General features: G+C 40.5%; 1 protein-coding gene across 1 annotated transcript in view; it reads right to left on the minus strand.

The window, feature by feature from the left end:
* COL4A2 (collagen type IV alpha 2 chain) overlaps window positions 1-24704 on the minus strand; it is a 172467-nt gene that overhangs the window by 133445 nt on the left and 14318 nt on the right. Inside the window, exon 4 of the mRNA XM_063317783.1 lies at window positions 7048-7128. Coding sequence (XP_063173853.1) covers window positions 7048-7128 — 81 coding nt within the window. The remainder of the gene's footprint in view (window positions 1-7047; window positions 7129-24704) is intronic.

A 24704-nucleotide genomic window follows, 5' to 3' on the forward strand; every position in this document is an offset into this window, starting at 1 on the left:
ACATAAACCCAGAATTGTTTAAAATTGGGCAGTGAACCAACAGAAAGCTAGTGAAATGCATAGCTGTACAGAATTCTCTTCAGCCAGTACAAAAAACCCTGGGGAATACAGAATTCTCAGAAATCAACAAAAAGGATAGACATATGCGTATGTTCATAGGCACGCATGTCTGTACACATGCTAAATTGTTCCAATGCCTTCATATAACCGTAAACTTGGAGCATCATGGTATTACTTATAAAGCATTATATATATATATATATATAATTTATAGATATTTTGAAACGTTTGGAGAAGGATTTATTATGTGATTGTTACTATTATTATTACTAATAGTACAATTATACAATAGTAATTTAGTTACATAGTTATTTAGTTTATATATAATATTACTAATAGCTGAGTTTTTAAAAGAAGTATTAATTGTAACTTCTTAAAGCCTAGTCACTTAGTTATTACAAATTTATAGCTAACATTTTAAAAGAAATTTTAACTGTAGTGTTTTTAAAGCTTAATAAAAACTTAAAGTAAAATGCTATTTGATAAAAATGCATTTATTTATTCATATTTATTTTATAAGAATATAATATAAATATATTAATTTTATAAGAATATATGAATAAAAATATTTTAAATATTTTATAAGACTATATAAAACAAATTCTAATTTTATTTTATAAGAATGCATAAAAACATCCCAGAAATATCGCATACAGGTAGTCCTCACTTAACAATGGTAATTGGGACCAGAATTTCTGTCACTAAACGATGTGGTCATAAAGTATGATGTCACGTGGTCACCATTTGCTACCTCCTGCCGGCTTCCTCATTGATTCTGCTTGTTGGAAGTTGGCAGTGAAGGTCGCAAATGGTGGTCATGTGACCACGGGATACTGCAACATCATAATTGTGAGCTGGGCACCAAGTGCCCAGTTCATGATCATGTGACCTCAGGGACACTGTGACCATCATAAGTATGAGGACCAGTCATAAGTACTACTCGTTCAGCACCATCATATATTTGTATGGTCGCTGAATGAGTAGTCGTTAAGCAAGGACAACCTGTAGTTCAGTGTATTTAGTATAGGAAAGAACACAAAAGGGGAGACTTCAGATCAGTAAGGACATGGTAAAGGGATCTTCTAGCGAATTTGAATGCTTTCATGTCCCCAAGCCCTGATGAAATTATCCCCAGAATACTGAAGGAACAGGCTGAAGAGCCATCAGGACCTCTGTCAATTATCTTTGAGAAGCTCTGGAGAACTGGAGAGGTGCCAGAGGACTGGAGAAGAGCAAATGTGGTCCCCCTGTTCAAGAAAGGACAAAAAGAAGATCCCAGTAATTAGCCAAGAGAACATGATTGTGGTTGAATCTGGGCAACTGGGGAGGGCTGAATTGGAGAGGAACAAGATGTCTTAGCAAGGAGAAATGTAAGGTACTACATTTAGGAAGGAAAAATAGAGGCCACATATTCAATATGGGAGATTCATAGCTTAGAAGCACTACATTGGTATAATGGTATGGGGGAATGACCTTGGGAAACAGGAGGAAGAGCTGCAGACTAGACAAGCAGCAGCTGAGCCTGCAGAAGCACTGGGGTTATGGCAAAAGGGACCCTCCTTAGTTTCTTGGACTGTACAGGTGAGGAGGGAGAGATGTAGTTTCAGACTTGCAAGATTCCATTAATATAACCTTACTATAAAGTTAGAGCTAGTACTTCTGGGTGTGCTCCTTATATGGACTACCTCGCAAGGCTGACAGTCGGAGAAGGTCTTGGATGGGGTTACTGTCAACAGTTGAACACGAGGCAGCAGTGTGAGACAGCTACTAGAAGGGCTAATGCAGTTCAAGCCTGCATTAAAAGAAGCATTATATCACAGATGAGCAAAATCCTCTCTGTTCTGCACTGATGCAAACACATTGGAGTCTGGGGGCTACATTTCCAGAAAGATATTCTGGAAATTCAGGTTCAAACAGGTTCAGAGGAGAGCAATAAAGATAATTATCTGAGGGACCGTCTGTCTTCAGTTGTTTCTGCTCATCTGGTGTATGCAGGCAGAGTGGGTCCCATCAATTAAATACTGTCATCTTATGGAACCAAGGGAGTGTGCCTTCTCTTCTGCAGTCTCTGCCCTCTGGAACAGCATCCCCCACAGATATATGCATGGTTCCCATTCTCCTTGGTTTCTGGAAGTCTCTTAAAACCTGGCTCTGTTCCCAGGCTTGGTGTTAGGGGTCTCTGGAGCCCCTGTTGAGTTTTTCTTGCATGTTGGGGAGTGTTGTTTTGGTCTGGGCAGTCATGTGGTTTTTAAGTTGTTTTTTTAACATATGTATTGGACTTAATGTATGCTGTCCAGAGTCTTCTTGGAGTTGGGCAGCCTTAACAAAGCAATGAATCAATCGATCAATCAAATAAATAAATAAAATAACAGATCCTGAGGACATGCCCTATGAGGACAGTCTGAAAGAACTAGGGATGTTTTTAGGCTAGAGGGGAAAAAAAGCCTGAGGGGAGACATGGTATCAGTGTTCAGATACATTAAAAAGTGCTGTAGGGAAGATGGTCAAGGACTCTTTTCTGCTGCCAGAAAACCAGAGACCAGAATTATTGGGTATAAGTTACAGCTATTAGATTTCATTTAAATATAAGGAAAAACTTCTTAATGGTGACATCCGTACCACAAAAGAATACAGTAGTCTACCTGCAGAGGTTGTGGATTCTTCACTCTGGAACTGTTTAAGAAGAGGCTGGACCACCACCTCTTAAAGATGGTCCTAGTTGGTTTTCTTGCACATTGCAGAGGGTTGGTCTAGATGATCCTTATAATCCCTTCCAACTCCATAATTCTGTGGTTCTATATAAAAAATGTTAGTCTACTGAGGTTATATTTACTCACTGACTGGATAAATACTGAAAATGAAACACAGTTTCTGAGGTTCCTCAAATTATTTCTCCTCAGACCCCTTTGATTACAGAGGAGATGACAAGCAGAAAATTCTGACTGTTTCCATCTTTGTCACATAGGAATACAAAAAGGGAACATATGAAATTTTGAACAGCTGCTTTGCCAAGAGAACAAAGCTGGAAAGAACTTTGGCTAGAGATATATGGAGGAAATCAGTGAAAAAAAAGTTTAGGGTTAGGTTTGAATTTGATGTATATCTAATAGCATTTTTATTTTAATTCAACATTTACCCTTCTTGCCCTATGTTCTTTGCCTTTCTGCGCTCTTTCCAGGAATACTGAAACTAATACATGTCTTTTTTTTTAAGCAAAGAAGAATGTGCCGGTGAAGTCTGGATCTGCAGTAAACCAGGATCTAGAGATAAAAATCAGTATTATATGAAAAGAGTAATAAGATAACTTCTGATAAAGACTCTGTCACTAACACAGTATTCACACTGGAGTACATAACAGCAACCTGAGAATAAAGTGCCTTGGAAACTGCAGATAATTTCAAAAGGTCCTTGCCAGGAGCTATATCCAAATTTTTGCTATCCTAAATAATTCTTGACTGTACTCTGATGCAATGTTGTCTGAAAACTACAATTTCATTTCTTTGCAGGCAAAATTACTATGGCCACATTGCTTTGAGACATATTCGATCAGATTTACCCTTCTATTCTATGTTCCAACCATTTCACGCTCATCAACTTTCTGGGATCCAGGAAACTGGTGGAGTAGAGTGCTTAGGAGCAACCGAATCAACAATCCTAGTCAATTCTTATTTCCTAAAATAAATTAGGGGCACAATATAATAGTTTGCTGGTTTTCTAAGAATTTCTCCAAGTGCACATTGGATTCAATAACTTCTGGAGCTGTAGGTCCTCTCTTCTAGAGAGTTTCCAAGTGGCTGTTAGTTACACGCTCACCAAGTAACCATCTATCTTTGTCAAGAGAGCTTTGTAAGGCTTTCCACCCACAGATCACCCAGTACCAAATCAAGTGCAAGTTTTGCCAAGTGTGTATGGACAGAAGCATACTGAAACAGTCCTAAAAGATCAAAATGAGCAACACAGATTTGATTAGAATAGTTTGCCCGGTGACCAAGATGGTATCTTCTGGCTTATGGTTACTCTCCTCTGTTTACCCACTTGTGCTAAAAGGTAGATAAAGAAAACATTGATGCTGCAGAGTTCCAGACTGTATATCTGATCGCCTAGGATTAAATTCTATAGTAGTTTAATTAACTGACCTGGCATTCAGTAAAATCAGCTGGAGAGGAGAATAGAAATACCAAGCAAAATGGATTTGGCCTCCTTAACCAGTACTGTTAAATGTTGAACCCCTTTCAGTCCCTCAATTCATATTCAAAGCTCCCTCTTCCAAGTCTGCAATGGTTATGTACATGCAAACAGAAATGGGATGGTGGTCTATACTGGGGGCGGGGCTGTGTTTCCACTTAGGTTCTCCTCAGAGAAACAGGTTGTGCAGAAACCATTCAAATTTTTGTGTATCTCTCAGTTTCTCAGGACTTCAAGAGTCCTGATGGCTATGGGAAGTACAGGAAGACACCCCCACCCCACCACTGTTCAGTGCAGCTCCCAAAGTCACGTAATTGTCTCCCCGATAGAAGTTTATTCTGCCTCTGTCTACCAATCCCACTAAACACACATAACAGATTTTCTGGACAACGTAATCCCCATAGATAAGATTAGAGAGGCAATGCATACTGATGGATCGATCTGTTCCTGCAATCCTTGGGTATGCTCATGCAGACAATTATATCTGGTATTATGTCAGCACATTAGTATCATCTGAATTGGCATGGCTCCACAGATGGTGACCTGGACGTGAAATGAACTGATAAGCAAATCCCACCATTGGAGTTTTCAATGGACAATTTTAAGAGAGGAGGAGGCCAATAATGGTGAATAAGCCGGAACACTAAAGAACTGAATTATACCCCACCCGCAAACAAAGCAAAACATATCTGCTCTTGTATTTCCTTTCCTGCCAAATGCTATCAGGAAGGGCTTCCTTTTCCACCCCCAACATCTGTGATCTCAGCTTATTCCCCCTCCCCATTTCCTTTGGGGCTTCAGAAACTAAAACCTGGGATGATCAGAGGCAAGGGGTTGTATTCCATCAAAATGTGTACAGTACTGGGAAAATTCAGTTCTAAAAGTTTTGCCCAGTTAGGTAGATCTCTATATCCTGATATTGAAGATGAAAGTTTCTCTCACACAGATATTTTTAAAAGAATAGCTATCTAACCTCATAATTCAAAAGGGGTTAAAAAGGGTTGCCATTGTTTCTTTAATTTCATAATTTAAAAAGTGTTTCCATTGTTTCTTTAATTTCCCATATCTTTGTGGTAAATCACACAAATTGTATTTTTCCCCTCAGTTAACTGACTTATTTTCCTGATTTATAAAAAGAATATACCCAGATGGTATCTTGCTCTTGGTAGATAAATAAATAGAAATAAAAGGTAATAAGCAACATTAAAAGGCATCTATAAAAGATCTACAAATACCAACATATGTAACAAGTGTGAGTTTGAAGAATTTCAACATTTATATCATACACTGGATGTTTCAAAAATAATATTCTCCAAGTACCAACATTCTTTATTTAATAGTTTTACGATAATAACAGTGCAATTTCAAAAATAAAGTAACATCTGAAAATTGTCTGCCTTGCTTGTTAATGCCAGTACCTCTAACGATGCTCATTCATTTTTGTGTTATTTATTCATTAGGAAAGTGACACTGAAATGTTTTTTGATTAAGATTACTTCCCTTCAATGCGAATGTTTAAATGTTCTGATAGGAAACTCTTATTTATTTTTAAGAACAAAGAAGTTTCTTGTATTAGATTCTCTGTGTAATGATATTCAGCAGCAAAAATGACTTTTGGTTAGGAAACATGCCCCAAATACATTTCTAAAAATATCGACAAGAACGACCTTGTGATAATGAAAATTGATCCAAATAGAACTTTCCTATTTTTTTTTCATTACATTTGTAATATGACAGGGAGGCATATGTGTACTTTAAGTTATATTTATTTTATTAAAAGTAAATAGGGTAAGATTGTAATAAATACCTGTATTTGATAATATGGGCACATGACTTCTTCAACAAATACTCTGATTTTCATTTGACAATAAGGGCATGTAAATATTACTAAATAATGGAAAAGCTCTATTTCCAGTGATATGATACATGAATATGTATTATGTATCATCAGTGTGTACTGAAAAATAATATTTCTGGGTAAAGCAAAGCAAAGCAAAGCAAGCACTCATAATCGGCATGAGCCAGCTCAGCTGACACATTCTAATATTGTGTGAATCATTGTTCCCTACAGTGAACAGTGTCTGCAGTAGGGGACTAAGGAGAGTCAGAAAAACAGAGGTGTTATTGGAAGACCCTCCCCTTCTGAGTGTGCCTTGTGGGATAGCACACACATAGCAAAAGGGAGAAGCTTGTCCTTGTGTTCCAATGCCACTTTCATCACTCTGAGAAAGCAGCAAGCTCCTGTGGACGCCCCTGCCAACCAAGGTCACTAACACAGAGGGCAGCAACATGGGGTCCATGGACCCCAGTGGGCCCACATATATTCCATTTTGGCTCCCATTGAGATTCCTGCCTGTTAAGATACTTGTAATTTAAATAAAGAACTAGGAAATTGGCATTCTGCAAAACAGGGTACCAATATATAGCATTATCTTTATTTTCAAGAACAAATTGAAAAATGGTAAGTGCTGGTTTCCCATCCTTCGTTTCAAAATGCATCTATCCCCCCAGGATTTTTTTTTTTAAAAAAGGTGGTCAAGAACACTGTAGAGGCAAGAGACAAACTTACCTGTTGCTTTCTGATAAATGAGTGTTTTACAGGGGTGTGAAAGTCCAGCTCCAGAACATCCTGTTTTTTCCCAAGAAGCTGTCAATCTGCATGTCTGGGGCTGGTTCATCTATATTTTAATTCTACCATTAATATCTAATTCTAGGCTCTTATCCCAAATTTGTCTGATTTCAATGATAAAAACCTAAGCCATTAAAATAAGATTTTTTATGCAGCAAGATGCTGGCACTCACCCGAGCTCCTTTTTCTGGAAAACATTCACAACCCCCACTGCAGTCTCTCCCTGCGCATGGTCCAGTATACAACTTTCCTCCCTGAAAAATAAGAGACATATTCAAAAGTTCAGTAACACTGATGATAGGGAAAAACTTTTGAAACACAATTGAAATAGGAACACATTTAAGTGATGGCTTACAAGTAATGTCTCCTCCAGCACTCTTAAAATGACAAGACATTGGTTTTCAAGTAATTCAGAACCACTGTGCTGTGAATTCTGAATGCTTTTTGAGAAGAAACAGATAAAAACATTGAAAAGATTAATGTGCATAGCCTGAGATAAATCTAATTTACATAGCCAGAAAACAAACCAACCCCCAAGTGAGAAAAAATATAATCTTAAATTGCCCCTCTTGGAATGTCACTGGCTCATCACTAGTAATTGGCAGCTTAATGATTAGTAATACTGCCTGTCCATAATAATATTGCCCTCTCCTGCTGATGGTCAACCTGATACCCAGAAGCTACATACATAGGCATACAGTACAGGCCCCACTGATCTCATGCATATCCTGACATAACTGTGTAAATGATTATGTAATCAGAGAGATGATGACATGATGCAGGTGATTCCCCTACTCCATCCCTGCCGGAAGCCAAGGATATAAACAATCAATTCCTACAAAAAATGCAGTCTCTGAAATCGTGCCCGTTTTCCCTACATAGCAGGTGGTCAGCCTGATCAGTGTACAAAGCATAAAAATTAAATTTGCCAAGAAAAAATGGTATCAGGATAGCCTGCAATGGTGAAGGAGGAGTGGCTGATATGCAATTAATTAATATCCTGCCTTTTGTTCAGGAGCTGAAAGTGGCATCTATAGTATTCCATCCCCTAAATTTTTTTCTCCCCACAACAACCCTGTGAGATAGGTGAGGCTGAGAGGAAGGACTAGCCCACATGAGTTTCTGTAACTGAGACTGGATTAAAATCTGGGACTCCCCGCTCCTTGCTCACCCCTTAATCATTGTCCTCCCCTGCTTCTCTCTCTAAACTAGTTGGAACCAAAGGTATCAGAGAAAATGCCAGCAGACTTGCAAGTAGTGTAATCATTCCAGCAGTGTCCGCCTCTCCCTAGAATGCTGGCCTGAGCTACCGGCTGAATGGAGCAGCCCTCTTCACCACGATGCTTTGCCTCAATCTGGACTGCCATGGCATTGGATAAAAGCAGCATCTGTCCTAACAGTCAGGAATCATGGTGAGACAAGGAATAGGTCTCTAGTGCTTTATTACTGCTACATTAGACAGAAAATCCTAACAAACTGAAGAAGCGTGGGAAAAACCCAGACAGATAAACCCCAAAAGTCAAGGCGGGTCTGATCTGTGTCTCTTTGAATGGCTGCTTAATTCCTCAGTACTACGCATGTGTTTTCCCCCCTGGATAGAGGCCCCCTCCTGCTCGCCATCAGTACTCATGACAGCATCGCAGCTCAAAAAAAACACAAAAAAACAGAGGCTCTCTCCCCTGATGACTTGAAACCAAGTATTGAAAGGGCTGACTCAGTCTGGTCCACTGCTTTGGTGGAAATAGGGCCTGTTTAGAGTCCAGATCCAGGAGGTTAAGCCGCTTTAATTCTGCCCTGCAAGGAGACAGGCAACTTCAAAAGGGGTTCAGCTGAAGCTTCGAAGCAAAACACCACTTCAAAGATCTGCACAGTCATAGTACCGAAGAACTTGGAGCAATCTTTACAAAAATATAAACAGACATCACTATTTTGGTATCAACAGATCTTATTAGCAAAGCTCATTTTGCTGAAACCCTGGGATATAATTAGGCATCACAAGAAGAGCTTGCAGACAAAGTAAAAGTTAATGTTGGACCACCCCACCCCCATTCCAGCCAGATAAAATTATAGTTACAATAGAAATGAAAATGTAAAGTTATCCAAAAGTGGAGGGTTTTTTTCTAATTCTGTAGAATACTTTGAATATAAACATCTTATATTTTTCATGTGTTAAAGCACCAGAATTCATCATCAGAATTCATTTCAGGTTTGGGAAGAGGAGTTCCTGTAGTCCACCACATCTCTAGGCTTTTTATAAATATGATCAGGAGCCTAGATTAATTTTCATGAACTAGTTATCCTCAAAATGCGGAGGGCATCATCTTATAGAAGTCTACTCTAAAGGGCTCATATTTTGTGTTGTGTAACCTTGACCAGATTAAGAATTCTGTTGATGTTAACTCCACCCACCCAACCACCTGGGCTAACAGAAGTGGTTGGAACAACCATATGATTGTTCTGAGCCACTGATCATGGATACCAAAATATCTTTGAAACCCACCATTCTGAAAATCCCTGTCTACAAAGCTTAGATCCCAGTAGCTAATGGGAATACTCTTGAGGAGGAGGCACCAAAGGTAAGACAATACAAAGGGTTTTGCCACATTTACTCATCCACCTAATTTATGAAGAAAGCATAAATTGATGAATAATTTAATGTGCACACATTGAATTGCTGTGCCCATATAAGAACGAGAGAGAGAGAGAGAGATCTTATCCTTGTACTTATTTTGAGAAGGGGCTGGAATATGTAACTACATTTTTTTTTCTGTTCAATCATATCCAGTTGGGTTTCAAATGTTATTTTTGGTAGGAAGGAAGATCTCTGCAGCTGTTCCTTCTCTGGCCAGACTGATCTTCCCATTGCCATTATGTACTTCCTGAGGAGGGGGTATACAGGCGCCCAGTAGCTGAGGCTAAAATGTTTTGCTTTTCAGTTCTGCAGTCTCAGGGTGACTCTTTGCAACATGTGAAAAGTGTCCCTGGGAAATCATAAAATCTTCCTCCTTGATGAAACTAAACAAGCATAATGAAGAATTTGGACATACTGTATTCGGCATGTTCTAACTCTATATGATATTATTCACAAATAATTACAGGAATAGTTAACTTTTTAACACATTTTGTAGTTTAACATATTTGAATACGTCTATCTATTCCCTATGTACTTACTCTAAAAATGTATTGCTCCCCTATGTATTTATTCTAAAAATCTTTCGACTCAGCTCTTCAGTTACATTAAATGTCTTAAGTGGCAAGTCATACTGATTGGTATACAACACAAACCCCTTCTTGCCTTTTCAGTCCTTTCTGACAAACAAAAGATGCATAAACTTTGGACAGCAGTGTGCAGTGTATCTTGTGGCTTGTTCTGTGCACCAGAAATCCTCTTATCAAAGTACAAACAACTAGCATATGGAGCTTATAAACATCAAAACAGTAGACTTCCTTCATCTGAGTTACACCATGTCATCTGGTCTGTTCACATCCTCTCTCAATTAGATGCTGAATCTATCTACTTAACAAAAGTCAGGAAATGTCAAGGCTTGGGAACAAGCAAATATTTAAAGAAATATAATCTACCAAAGAAAAAGTGTTACTTGGCCGCAAATATTTCAGATTGATTATTACTTAGCAATTTGGAACATTAGTAAATATCTGGATCTAATGAGATAGGTTTTCTTTCCCAAGTGTATACTTCCTATTAAGATATGTACGGCCCTGACATGATACATTTTGAAAAAGGATAACTAATTGCTCCTCATCAGAGGATTACAATTTTAACACAAGAAAGAAGGAAAGCAAGAGGCAAGAGCGATAAGGGGAGATATGCCCAATTAAATGCAAAATTCCAGAGGTTAGCCAGAAGAGATAAGGAATTATCTTTAAACAAGCAATGTGCAGAAGTGGAAGAAGACAATAGAATAGGAAGGACAAGAGACCTCTTCCAGAAAATTAGAAACATCGGAGGTAAATTCCAGGCCAAAATGGGTATGATCAAAAACAAAGATGGCAAGGACTTAACAGAAGAAGAAGAGGTGGCAAGAATATACAGAAGACCTGTATAGGAAGGATAACAATATCGGGGAAAGCTTTGATGGTGTGGTCAGTGAGCTAGAGCCAGACATCCTGAAGAGTGAGGTTGAATGGGCCTTAAGAAGCATTGCTAATAACAAGGCAGCAGGAGACGACGGCATCCCAGCTGAACTGTTCAAAATCTTGCGAGATGATGCTGTCAAGGTAATGCATGCTATATGCCAGCAAATTTGGAAAACACAAGAATGGCCATCAGATTGGAAAAAAATCAATTTATACCCCCATACCAAAAAAGGGAAACACTAAAGAATGTTCAAACTATCGAACAGTGGCACTCACTTCACATGCCAGTAAGGTAATGCTCAAGATCCTGCAAAGTAGACTCCAGCAATTCATGGAGCGGGAATTGCCAGATGTACAAGCTGGGTCTAGAAAAGGCAGCGGAACTAGGGACCAAATTGCCAATATCCGCTGGATAATGGAAAAAGCCAGGGAGTTTCAGAAAAACATCTATTTCTGTTTTATTGACTATTCTAAAGCCTTTGACTGTGTGGACCATAACAAATTGTGGCAAGTTCTTAGTGGTATGGGGATACCAAGTCATCTTGTCTGCCTCCTGAGGAATCTACATAATGACCAAGTAGCAATGGTAAGAACAGACCACGGAACAACGGACTGGTTTAAGATTGGGAAAGGAGTATGGAAGGGTTGTATACTCTCACCCTACCTATTCAACTTGTATGCAGAACACATCATGTGACATGCTGCGCTTGAGGAATCCAAGGCTGGGGTTAAAATCTCTGGAAGAAACATTAACGATCTCAGATTTGCAGATGATACCACTTTGATGGCTGAAAGCAAAGAGGAACTGAAGAGCCTTATGATGAAGGTGAAAGAAGAAAGTGCGAAAGATGGCTTACAGCTAAACCTCAAAAAAACCAAGATTATGGCAACCAGCTTGATTGATAACTGGCAAATAGGGGGAGAAAATGTAGAGGCAGTGAACGACTTCGTATTTCTAGGTGCAAAGATTACTGCAGTTGCTGACTGCAGCCAGGAAATCAGAAGACGTTTAATCCTTGGGAGAAGAGCAATGACAAATCTCGATAAAATGGTTAAGAGCAGAGACATCACACTGACAACAAAGGTCCACATAGTTAAAGCAATGGTGTTCCCCGTAGTAATATATGGATGTGAGAGCTGGACCGTAAGGAAGGCTGAGAGAAGGAAGATCGATGCTTTGGAACTGTGGTGTTGGAGAAAAATTCTGAGAGTGCCTTGGACTGCAAGAAGATCAAACCAGTCCATCCTCCAGGAAATAAAGCCAGACTGCTCACTTGAGGGAATGATATTAAGGGCAAAACTGAAATACTTTGGCCACATAATGAGAAGACAGGACACCCCGGAGAAGATGCTGATGCTAGGGAGAGTGGAAGGCAAAAGGAAGATGGGCCGACCAAGGGCAAGATGGATAGATGATATTCTAGAGGTGACGGACTCATCCCTGGGGGAGCTGGGGGTGTTGACGACCGACAGGAAGCTCTGGTGTTGGCTGGTCCATGAAGTCACGAAGAGTCGGAAGCGACTGAACGAATAAACAACAAACCATATTCTCTAGAGAATTGCTGTATAATGTTATGCACATTATATAATGCTAGGTAAGCAAATGCATGAAACCTATAAAACAGCGATCGTTGGATTACTTTGGCTTATTTAGAATTGGCCCACAAGCATTGGCAGATATTGTATGTAGGTCCTCTCTTGAACAAATTGTACCAAAACATAGGTTAATGTGTTAGAGGAAGAGCTGATGATGGGGGGGAAATGCTAAAATTGACAAAAAATAGAAGTTCTCCAGACTGCATTTTATAACTTGTATATAAATTTTGAAATATGTTTATAGCACTAACATTTCTTAAGAAAAAAACAAACAATGCACACTCAGATGATATAATTATATTGATCCCCAACATTGAACAGTAATTTCTACGTATTATTTCTATAAATAATATTATTTCTATGAATTGCTATAATCACTGTAGTCTTTCCCTGTAAGGAACTGTTCCAGCTTACTAATTATTTTGGTTGCCCTTCTTATTTATATATAGATAAAGGAAGTGTCATAGCAAGAAAAGACCCTGCATGGGATGTACCATTGACAGATAGCTGAGGTGGCTGACTTCGGGAAATCCTATCAGTGGCTGGAAAAGGCTGGACGAAAAGACAGCACTGAGGCCCTGATCATAGCAGCACAAGAACAGGCACCGAGCACCAGATCCATAGAAGCAGAGGTCTACCACACTAGACAGGGCCCAAGGTGCAGGCAGTGCAGAGTGGCCTCAGAGACAGTCCAACACAGTGGCAGGGTGTAAGATGCAGGCAGGAACAGCATACCCTGAACGGCACAACCAAATAGCTGATATTGTGTACAGGAACATCCGTACAGTGTATGGGCTAGACCCTCCCAAGTCCAGATGGGAGATTCCACAGAAAGTTGTGGAGAATGACAGGGCTAAGATCCTGTGGGACTTCCAGATCCAGACAGACAGGCAGGTACTGGCCAATCAACCGGACATTGTGGTAATAGACAAGGACCAGAAGACAGCGGTGGTGATAGATGTAGCGGTGCCAAGTAAGAAGGAGTATGAGAAGCTGGAGAAGTACCATGGCCTGAAGGAAGAACTAGAGGGGATGTGGAAAGTGAAGGCCAAAGTGGTCCCAGTGGTGGTAGGGGCACTTGGGGCTGTGACCCCCAAACTGGTAGAGTGGCTCTAACTGATCCCAGGAACAACATCAGAGCTCTCTGTCCAGAAGAGTGCAATGCTAGGAACAGCTAAGATATTGTGCAGAACCTTCAAACTCCCAGGCCTCTAGTAGAGGACCCGAGGTTGAAGAAGGCACATACCACCCATAGGGGTGAGAAGGGAATTTTTTAAAGTAAAAACTTTGGATGCACAATAGAAATCACAGTATTTCTACCAACCACTATGTAAAATACTAGCTGTTGAAAATGACTGTTACACATGGTCATGAGAAAAGAATAAAAAAGTTTTCAGGAGCATTGAATACATGGCTGCAAGAGTTTACTGCTTTGCAGCTAAACCATAGCTCATTTTTTGAATGGATGAATTAGTCTGGGGTTGAAAGAAGAAACCATGATCATACCAGTTAAACCATAAAGAAGCCATGTGTACAGTTAAAGCTTGTTCCAGGTTGCACGACATGCCAAACCCAAGCAAAATATAGATTAATATTACATGCGGACCAGGTTGGTTTTAGAAATGCCAGTCAGTCCAAGATTAACGCCAGCAGTCTCCAGACTGGCCAGCAGCCAGAATGTCTGTGACTGCCAGTCAGGAAGAAGCACTGATTCACTGAACCAGCTGCACCTTCTGGATCTTCTTCAAGCACAGTCTTGCACAAAGCACACCGCATGGCTGTATCTCAGACAGTTTCACCCAGCAGTATAAAACATAGTGACTAGATCTAAATGCAGGGAGGTTCAGGACCGAAAAAGGGAAGTACTTCTTCTCACAACCCAAAGTTAAACTGTGGAAGGTACTTCTGTCTAATGTAGTGGTCACCAATCTGGACAATTTAAAGGGGGAATGGTCAAAATCCAGGCTATTAGGCTATTAGTACCTACAGCTTTGATACCCATATCCAGAGCTATAGGCAGCACGTCTCACGGATGTAAGATTGAAAGAAAGCCACTGTCCTCCTGTTTATGCTTGTGAGCTTCCCAAATGTACCTATTTGGCCACTGAGTGAGCATGTTGAACCAGCGGCTCTAAGTCCTTACATTCTTAATTAGTACACCATTTTTTATAATGCAGAAAAAGGATGGATTAACCATGAAATGAAACAGGAGAGAATACTGAATGCAGAAACATTCAAAAAATAGATATGGAATGAGAAGCTGGAAATCCTCATAGCAATACAAGCCAGGTAATCACTTAAAGCTGGTTCATCTAATTTAAGCAAATTCTTAGTTTATAATAAAAATATCTGGACACTTTAAATAAAACTTCATTTTTAAAACAAAAATACAGCTAATACAGGTTTCATAGAACACAATATCTAAATGACAGCCAGATTTTAGAAGCCAAACAGCATCTAGAAGCCAAATTAATAGGATGAAAATTAAGGCTGAGAGGTCTTAACCTGTAAGTACATACAGTAAGTACAGGAACAGATATCTAAATATCTTGTTGGAATTAAATGGGAGAGAGTGCAACTGATGCAGCACTGATTTAATATTTGCAGTTTGGCACCTACTCCTAGATTTAGTCTTGAATCTGGATGTCCAAATGACAGGTATAGTAGGGCATTCTTGCTAGTGATTCTCTTTGAGAGCAGCTACACTGATTACCGCTTCAGTTTGTTGATAGGCACAATACAATGCTTGGGTGATTCTTCTCTCCTCCCGCATCAGCATGCCGACTCCCTAAGTCCTGCTGTAGAATCATTTTGTGTCCCAATGTTAGACAAGATACAGCTGTGCAAGATGCAGATGTGAGGGAGGACCTTCTTTGTGACCACGACTGGACTGTGGGAACCTTATCTCAGGAAGCCATTTTCACCTCTGATCACCTGGCTAAGTTTTTCTTCACACAGATTTCACTCATCAGGCGGAGGATGCTTGACCAGTTTCCTTGGTCTGCTGTTTTTCAGACTGGATTTATCTGCTATACTTGTTTTCAGTTTTGCTGCATTTTGTTTCTGTTTCTTCTTGGTCTTCTGTAAGATGGCCTAAATACTGCAAGTTCTCTGGATAGAGGAGATATAAATATATTTGTCATATACTGTTTAAAATATGTGTAATAGTTGCCCTGGGACTTGAAAGCCACTCTTGTTTCTGAGACCAGCCAAGGACAAATAGGAAGTAAGGCTGCCTGTGTCGCTTCAAGGCCCCGTGCGTCTGCCAGGAGAGCCACAGCTGCAGGGAGCTTCTCTGCTGGAAGAACATTCAGCTCTCTGAGCATCTGTGGCTCTGCGGCTGCAGAAGCAAGGGAGAAGGGCTCTCTGGTCTTGTGGTCTCTCTGGGCTCATGAATCAGCTGATGGAACAAGAACTGCTGACTGCCATTGACTGCAGGAGCACACGCAAGAGAGATTAATGCCGGCTTATAGCTCCCAGATTTGTTCTGGCCTTGGAGAACTATCTCCCTCCTCTCCCCTCCCCTTGTGGCCCTCTTTTTTTAAAAGGTCATTTGAATTGCTGCAAACTCTTTTCCAAAGCACAAACTCTGAGAATTGTGATAGAAACACATAAACAAATGTACAAATAACAGCACCTAGGCTTCATAGAGCGTTACAGAGCTTAGAGGAAAATTACAAAAGAATTACACAGCTAGCAATGAAACAAATTAGAAAATATATGTAAATACTAAACTACTACAGAAGATTCTAAATGCTTGAAAATCAAATTATTAAATTGCTAAACCACTAATATAAATTACTGAAATTAACTACTTAGATTCTAAAATACTGAATTAATAACTACCAAAGTATTGTATCAGAATACCTAAGATATAACCCTGTTTATCACCCAGTCAGTCACTTTGTTTTACAGGTAGTCCTTGACTTACGACCATTTGTTTAACGACCGCTTGAAGTTGAAAAAGTAACTTATGACCCTACGGTCATGTGATCAAAATTTGGGTGCTTGGTAATCAGCGTATTTACAACAGTTGCAGTCTCCTGGGGTCATGTGATCACCATTTGCAACCTTCCCAGGAGGCTTCCAACAAGCAAAGTCAATGGGGGAAGCCAGAGTCACTGAATGACTGTGTGATTCACTTAATTACCATGATGACTCACTTAATGACCATGGCAAAAAAAGGTTGTAAAATTAGGCATGACTCACTTAATGACTGCATTGGTTAGTGATGGAAATTCCGGTCCCAGTTGTGGTTGTAAGCCAAGGACTATCTTTAGTCAGAAGCCAGTGTGAATTAAAAAAAATAATAAAACCAATAATTCTTGTTTGACTAGATTTGTGTCCTGCTGTTTGACAATTATCTCCAAAAGCAACTTGCAAAATAAAAAAAGAGAGCTGCTGCTCTCAGGCTCACCATCTAGAAAGTCAAAATACACAACATTTTCCTCCATTTTCCTGTCAATTTTCCTTTTACTTGTCTGCAGGAAAGTGACCTAGACACTGGGTGTTTTTCACTATGGTCTGCAAGAGTCAGGATTTTCTTAACTTATGCAGATAAGCTTAAAGCTCCAGAGACGATTCCCATTTCCTCTCTAAGCTCAGAGGTTACTATCTAAACCAGCTGGTTGCTGTCCATATAAGTTAGAATTAAAACTCCCAGTTTGGCTGGGCTGGATTCAATTTATGTTTTTATTTAAAGTTTTAAACCACCCAATAGCCTCTCTGGGTGGCATGCAAAAAACCCCACAATAATTGAGTTCAAGTTAAAACATATAGAATAAAATCAAATACAAAATAAAGAGACCATACAAACTAGGCTACAGCAAGGCTGTCATTCAAAATTTATCACAATATGAATTAAAATGCTAAAAAATTGAAGTTCTACAGGCTGAGAGCTAGTAGAAGAGCTAGTAGAAGAACAGCTAGCTGCTGTTAAGGCAAGCAAGTAGAAGAATAATTCATAGACAAGTAACGTTCTCTGCTTAGTACCATCCAGAGATTCAAACACTGGGGCACTGAGTGAGGGCATAGATGCCCTCTGGATAGATACTCCTGGTCCTAGAGCAAGATTTCTAGTCTTTGCATTAGAAATTATTGGAAAGATATTAAATACCACAGACACACATTGTTGAATGACCTGAATATGCACTCAATTCATGGAGAATCCATATACAGGAGCAAAAATACTGTTTACCAATTTGGAACTTATTCTCTCTCTTATTTTTCAGAGCCTTGATTAGTAAGAGACGCTGCATGGCCCCTCTGAAGAACAGGTCTACTTGCAAAGTGCTGGGGAAACAATGGCACACTGCTTGCAGATGTATGACAGGATTGAAATGTTATTGCTATGAATCATGGCATGTTTCCCCGGGAAGAGAATGCATGTCAGACAGAAGGCTTAACGTAACCATTTAGATATTGGGTTTAGTCCCAAGAGGGGACCAAAACTCTGAGCCAATGTATTTTTGCACCATCCTGGACTGTTGGTTCCAACAGAAGAACTCTGTGCTCACATCTGGACTACGGCCATTATAGAATGAAGGCTTTAAGCGTTAATAAAATTGGATCTGAGCAAGTCTTTCTGTCCGGCTGTGAGCAGCTGGGAACAAGACTAAAGGGTCACTTGAGGTATCTAGCTTCCCCAACAGTTTTAAATCTATAAGGATATAAGCACATACAAGAACCTTAAAAGGCAGCGGGAGGGGAGAAGGCAATCTGAATAGGCCCACACCATTGTAACATACATTATATGATATTCAGATTCCTAGTCTGTGCATAAAGGGGTGGGTGACACAAACACACACTTTTTTCACTATGTGTCAATTACCATTTCTAGTCTATGAGACCAATAAACAAAAGTAATTTAGTTCCAAATGATAACAAAGCTCCTCTTCAAAGATACTACGAAAGCGCTGTCTAGCTCTCCTTTAACTTAAAAGTTGGTATCCTGTTCAAGCTTTTCTCCAAGAATCTGCTTATTCATCCCTTGGATCTTTGTGAAAGTTTGGATGATGTGAACATATCAGTGATAACCTGACCTATCACAGTACATAAAAATGAGTTGATTTCAAGGGAAAGTACAGATAGCTGTCTTTAAGATTAAAATATTAAAAGGATTTGTCCAGCGCTGAATCTAAAAATTTGGAACCTCTGTTAAGTCTCCTGACTCTAAAAATGCAGAATCTCTCTGGTGCCTGCAAATGACTTAAAAACCAGCAGCCAGAGATTTCTTTCCTTTTCTGGTAGTTTGGAACAGGATCTAGGTTGAGTGGCTTTGAGCCTGTTTCTGTTGTTACAGCTATGAAGAATTTGAGGAGGGAGAAAAGAATCTGACTTTCAGCCCTTTAAGAAAATGAACCAAAAAGAATGTATCTCTTGAACCTGGGGGTTCAAATGTCGAGTCACAAATTGTAGCTTTGTATCTCAGTGAACATATATTAAGAAAGGGACATGAGTTGGGCCTCTGAAGTGTCTTCCTTTGGGTGGAGGAGGATCTCATGGCCTTATCTGAGAACCCAGTTAGTCCCCACTAGCCCTGCTCCCTCTGCCCAGATGAGCCAATACAGCCGCCCAGCCAACAGGAATGATGGTGTCGCCAGAAAGAATATCAGAGGGCCAAGAAGGGCCAAAGAGGGAGAGTACCTTGGAAATTGAATAAATACGTACAAATTGAATGAATGAACGAATGAATGAATGAATGAATAAATAAAGGTGTACTTGAGTGTAACCCAATACAAATTGATAACTTTGCCATAAAATCAGTTTTTAAGCTTTGTTTAAAATTGGTTTACAGGCAGTCCTTGCTTAACGACCATTCATTTAGTGATGGTTCAGACTCACAACGGTGCTGAAAAAAATGACTTATGACACTCCTCACACTTACAGCTGCCACTGTGTCCCTGTGGTCACATGATTGCTGTTTTTGATCTTCCCAGCCAGCTTCTGGGAAGCAAAATCAGTGGGGAACCACATGATTCACTTAACAACTATGTGGTTCACTTAACACCCGCAGTGATTCACTTAATGGCCACCACAAAAAAAGTTGTAAAATCAGGTCGTATTTGCTTAATGACTGCTTCACTTAGCAAAAATTCCTGTCCCAACTGTGGTTAAGTGAGGACTACCTGTATTGCTAGAAGCACTGTCTATTACCTGTGCAAACAGCTACCTTTGTGCCTCAATTGCCTGAGAAGTCTCCCTCTTCACTGTATTTTCTTTGCCCTCCACAGCTAGAATTCAGACTGCTTTGGCTTTGACTTCTAGACTGATTTAATAGAAGGTAATTGTTGTTCAGCAAAGGATCGTTACCTTGTCGTGGTGCTGGAGCTTGAGCACCTCAATGATGCCATGAGCTAAACCGTGAAGGGCCACCCAAGACGGGAAGGTCATGACAGAGAGGTCAGACTAAATGCGATCCCTGGGTAAGGTCATGGCAACCCACCCCAGTATTCTTGCTGTGAAAACTAAATGGATCAGCACAACCAGAGATATGTCGGTATACCATCGGAAGATGAGACCCCCAGGTTGGAAGATGGTCAAAATGCTACTGGGGAGGAACAGAGGATGAGTTCAAGTAGCCCCAGACGTGATGACGCAGCTAGCTCAAAGCCGAAAGGACAGCTAGCGGCCGACGGTGCTGGTGGTGAACGGCGAATCCGATGTTCTAAGGATCAACACACCATTGGAACCTGGAATGTAAGATCTATGAGCCAGGGCAAATTGGATGTGGTTATTGGTGAGATGTCAAGAGTAAAGATAGACATTTTGGGCATCAGTGAACTGAAATGGACTGGAATGGGCCACTTCACATCAAATGACCACCAGATCTACTACTGTGGACAAGAGGACCACAGAAGAAATGGTGTAGCCTTCATAATTAATAGTAAAGTGGCTAAAGCAGTGCTTGGATACAATCCAAAAAACGACAGAATGATCTCAATTTGAATTCAGGGCAAGCCATCTAATACCACAGTGATCCAAATATACGCCCCAACCACAGATGCTGAAGAAGCTGAAGTAGAGCAGTTCTATGAGGATCTGCAGCACCTACTGGACAACACGCCTAACAGAGATGTTATTTTCATCACAGGAGACTGGAATGCTAAGGTGGGCAGTCAAATGACACCTAGAATTACAGGTAAGCATGGCCTGGGAGAACAAAACGAAGCAGGACATAGGCTGATAGAGTTTTGCCAAGACAATTCACTCTGCATAACAAACACTCTCTTCCAACATCCTAAGAGACGGCTTTATACATGGACTTCACCAGATGGACAACACCGAAATCAGAATGACTACATCCTTTGCAGCCAAAGGTGGCGGACATCTGTACAGTCGGTAAAAACAAGACCTGGAGCTGACTGTAGTTCAGATCATGAACTTCTTGCACAATTTAGGATCAGACTAAAGAGATTAGGGAAGACCCACAGATCAGCTAGATATGAGCTCACTAATATGAGCTCACTAATATTCCTAAGGAATATGCAGTGGAGGTGAAGAATAGATTTAAGGGACTGGACTTAGTAGATAGGGTCCCGGAAGAACTCTGGACAGAAGTTCGCAGCATTGTTCAGGAGGTGGCAACAAAATACATCCCAAAGAAAGAGAAAACCAAGAAGGCAAAATGGCTGTCTGCTGAGACACTAGAAGTAGCCCAAGAAAGAAGGAAAGCAAAAGGCAACACTGATAGGGGGAGATATGCCCAATTAAATGCAAAATTTCAGAGGTTAGCCAGAAGAGATAAGGAATTATTTTTAAACAAGCAATGTGCAGAAGTGGAAGAAGACAATAGAATAGGAAGGACAAGAGACCTCTTCCAGAAAATTAGAAACATTGGAGGTAAATTCCAGGCCAAAATGGGTATGATCAAAAACAAAGATGGCAAGGACCTAACAGAAGAAGAAGAGATCAAGAAAAGGTGGCAAGAATATACAGAAGACCTATATAGGAAGGATAACAATATCGGGGATAGCTTTGACGGTGTGGTCAGTGAGCTAGAGCCAGACATCCTGAAGAGTGAGGTTGAGTGGGCCTTAAGAAGCATTGCTAATAACAAGGCAGCAGGAGATGATGGCATCCCAGCTGAACTGTTCAAAATCTTACAAGATGATGTTGTCAAGGTAATGCATGCTATATGCCAGCAAATTTGGAAAACACAAGAATGGCCATCAGATTGGAAAAAATCAACTTATATCCCCATACCAAAAAAGGGAAACACTAAAGAATGTTCAAACTATCGAACAGTGGCACTCATTTCACATGCCAGTAAGGTAATGCTCAAGATCCTGCAAGGTAGACTTCAGCAGTTCATGGAGCGAGAATTGCCAGATGTACAAGCTGGGTTTAGAAAAGGCAGCGGAACTAGGGACCAAATTGCCAATATCCGCTGGATAATGGAAAAAGCCAGGGAGTTTCAGAAAAACATCTATTTCTGTTTTATTGACTATTCTAAAGCCTTTGACTGTGTGGACCATAACAAATTGTGGCAAGTTCTTAGTGGTATGGGGATACCAAGTCATGTTGTCTGCCTCCTGAAGAATCTGTATAACGACCAAGTAGCAACAGTAAGAACAGACCATGGAACAACGGACTGGTTTAAGATTGGGAAAGGAGTACGGCAGGGCTGTATACTCTCACCCTACCTATTCAACTTGTATGCAGAACACATCATGCGACAAGCTGGGCTTGAGGAATCCAAGGCTGGAGTTAAAATCTCTGGAAGAAACATTAACAATCTCAGATATGCAGATGATACCACTTTGATGGCTGAAAGTGAAGAGGAACTGAGGAGCCTTATGATGAAGGTGAAAGAAGAAAGTGCAAAAGCTGGCTTGCAGCTAAACCTCAAAAAAACCAAGATTATGGCAACCAGCTTGATTGATAACTGGCAAATAGAGGGAGAAAATGTAGAAGCAGTGAAAGACTTTGTATTCCTAGGTGCAAAGATTACTGCAGATGCTGACTGCAGTCAGGAAATCAGAAGACGCGTAATCCTTGGGAGAAGAGCAATGACTAATCTCGATAAAATGGTTAAGAGCAGAGACATCACACTGACAACAAAGGCCCGCATAGTTAAAGCAATGGTGTTCCCCGTAGTAACATATGGCTGCGAGAGCTGGACCATAGGGAAGGCTGAGAGAAGGAAGATCGATGCTTTGGAACTGTGGTGTTGGAGGAAAATTCTGAGAGTGCCTTGGACTGCAAGAAGATCAAACCAGTCCATCCTCCAGGAAATAAAGCTAGACTGCTCACTTGAGGGAACGATATTAAAGGCAAAACTGAAATACTTTGGCCACATAATGAGAAGACAGGACACCCTGGAGAAGATGCTGATGCTAGGGAGAGTGGAAGGCAAAAGGAAGAGGGGCCGACCAAGGCAAGATGGATGGATGATATTCTAGAGGTGACGGACTCGTCCCTGGGGGAGCTGGGGGTGTCGACGACCGACAGGAAGCTCTGGCGTGGGCTGGTCCATGAAGTCACGAAGAGTCGGAAGTGACTAAACGAATAAACAACAACAACAATTGTTGGAAGGTGCTTTGGAGATCATATAGTCCAAAATTCTGCCCAGTGCTGAAATCCTTATTACAGCATTCCCAACAGATGGCCACCCATCTTTTGTTTAAACACCAGCAGAGAAAGAGTCCACCTCTTCCGTGAGGCAGTCAGTTCCATTGTTGAAGATTTCTTTCCATTAGGAATTTTTTCCTAATGTCCAACCAATATCTGATTTCTTGTAATTTAAACCCATAATTTAATGTTCAGTCTTCTGGAGAAACTCTATACAACTCTGCCTCATCTTCTTCATGGCAGCCCTTCAGGTACCTAAAGACAGCGGTCATATCTCCCTGCAGTTTTCTCTCTTCCCCAGGATAAAAAATACCCAACACTTCCAATTGTTCTCATAAGTTTTTCCCGCTCTCCTCTGGATACACTCCAGTTTGTCAATGTCATTCCTAAAATGCAATGCCCAGAATTAGATGCAGTATTTTGGATGTCACCTGATCAATGCACTATAGAGAGGAACAATGACTTCTCTTGATCTTAACACTATACTTCTGTTAATGCAGCCTAGAACTGTATTTTTTTTTTTTTTGCAGCTATAGCACAGTGTTGAGTCACGTTCAACTTGTGATCCACCAAGTCACCTCAATCCTTTCTCATTGTCAGGCTCTTTGGCAGTCCAAGCAAGATTCTTCTGGAGTTCTCTTTAGCCAGATTTATTGAGATCAAAGGATCAGGTAACAAGAACTCCAACAACTTATTTTCAATTTAGAACCAATATATCCCTATATGTACTACTGTATGGCAGAAATGTTCTGCTTTTCTTTTTAACACTCTTCCTCTGATCCAGAGAGGAGTCAGGCTTCTTCACCATTAATGGGAAAACATGGAACTGACTCTTTACATAAGTCTCTTTGCTCTAGACTCCTCTGATACTGGGGCTGAAGAGGAGACTTCTGCACACACTCGTCCTATAATTGGGATTCAACAGGCTGTCAGACACCTGAGAATAATTACTCAAATCCAGTGCAGGGAGCTGCTGACTCGGATTACAGGGAGCTGCAATCTGGCGTTGGGAGAATGCCAAGCCCTAAAAACAGCACCACCTAAAGAAAGCTGAACAAAGAGATTGGCTTGTCTCCTTGAGAGGAAAGATTGTCACCTTCTATAAATGGGCAAAGCCAGAAACTCCATTATCTCCCAGCCCTTCTTCACCCTTTGCTGGGAATTACACTCCTGCTTCCTGACTTGCATTCTTGTGACTTCACATTCCAAGTCTGTCCTATTCCTTGTCCCATGGGCAAATCTTTGACCTTGATCTGGCTATTTTGGATTCTTCTGGAACTAGACCAACAGACTATTTCTTAGAAGACAACTCAGCTTTCCTGCCTTTTGCTTCCAGGAGAACATTCACTCATACAACTACAGACAAGAACTCTGTCTGTGCTCTATACAAGTCTATGCCTAATTTACAACTCTTAGTCTGAACTTCTCTCTCTGCAAAAGTGGAAGATTTATTACATGCCAATTAAAGCTTAAAGATTTGTAAATCACCTCTGTGTCTGCTTCCAGTCTAAGTCTTCACACAGAACACTCCTGAACCCTTATTAGTCTGAGAACTTACTCTTAC

The sequence above is a fragment of the Candoia aspera genome, chromosome 1 (assembly GCF_035149785.1).
Source record: "Candoia aspera isolate rCanAsp1 chromosome 1, rCanAsp1.hap2, whole genome shotgun sequence".
NCBI lineage: Eukaryota > Metazoa > Chordata > Lepidosauria > Squamata > Boidae > Candoia > Candoia aspera.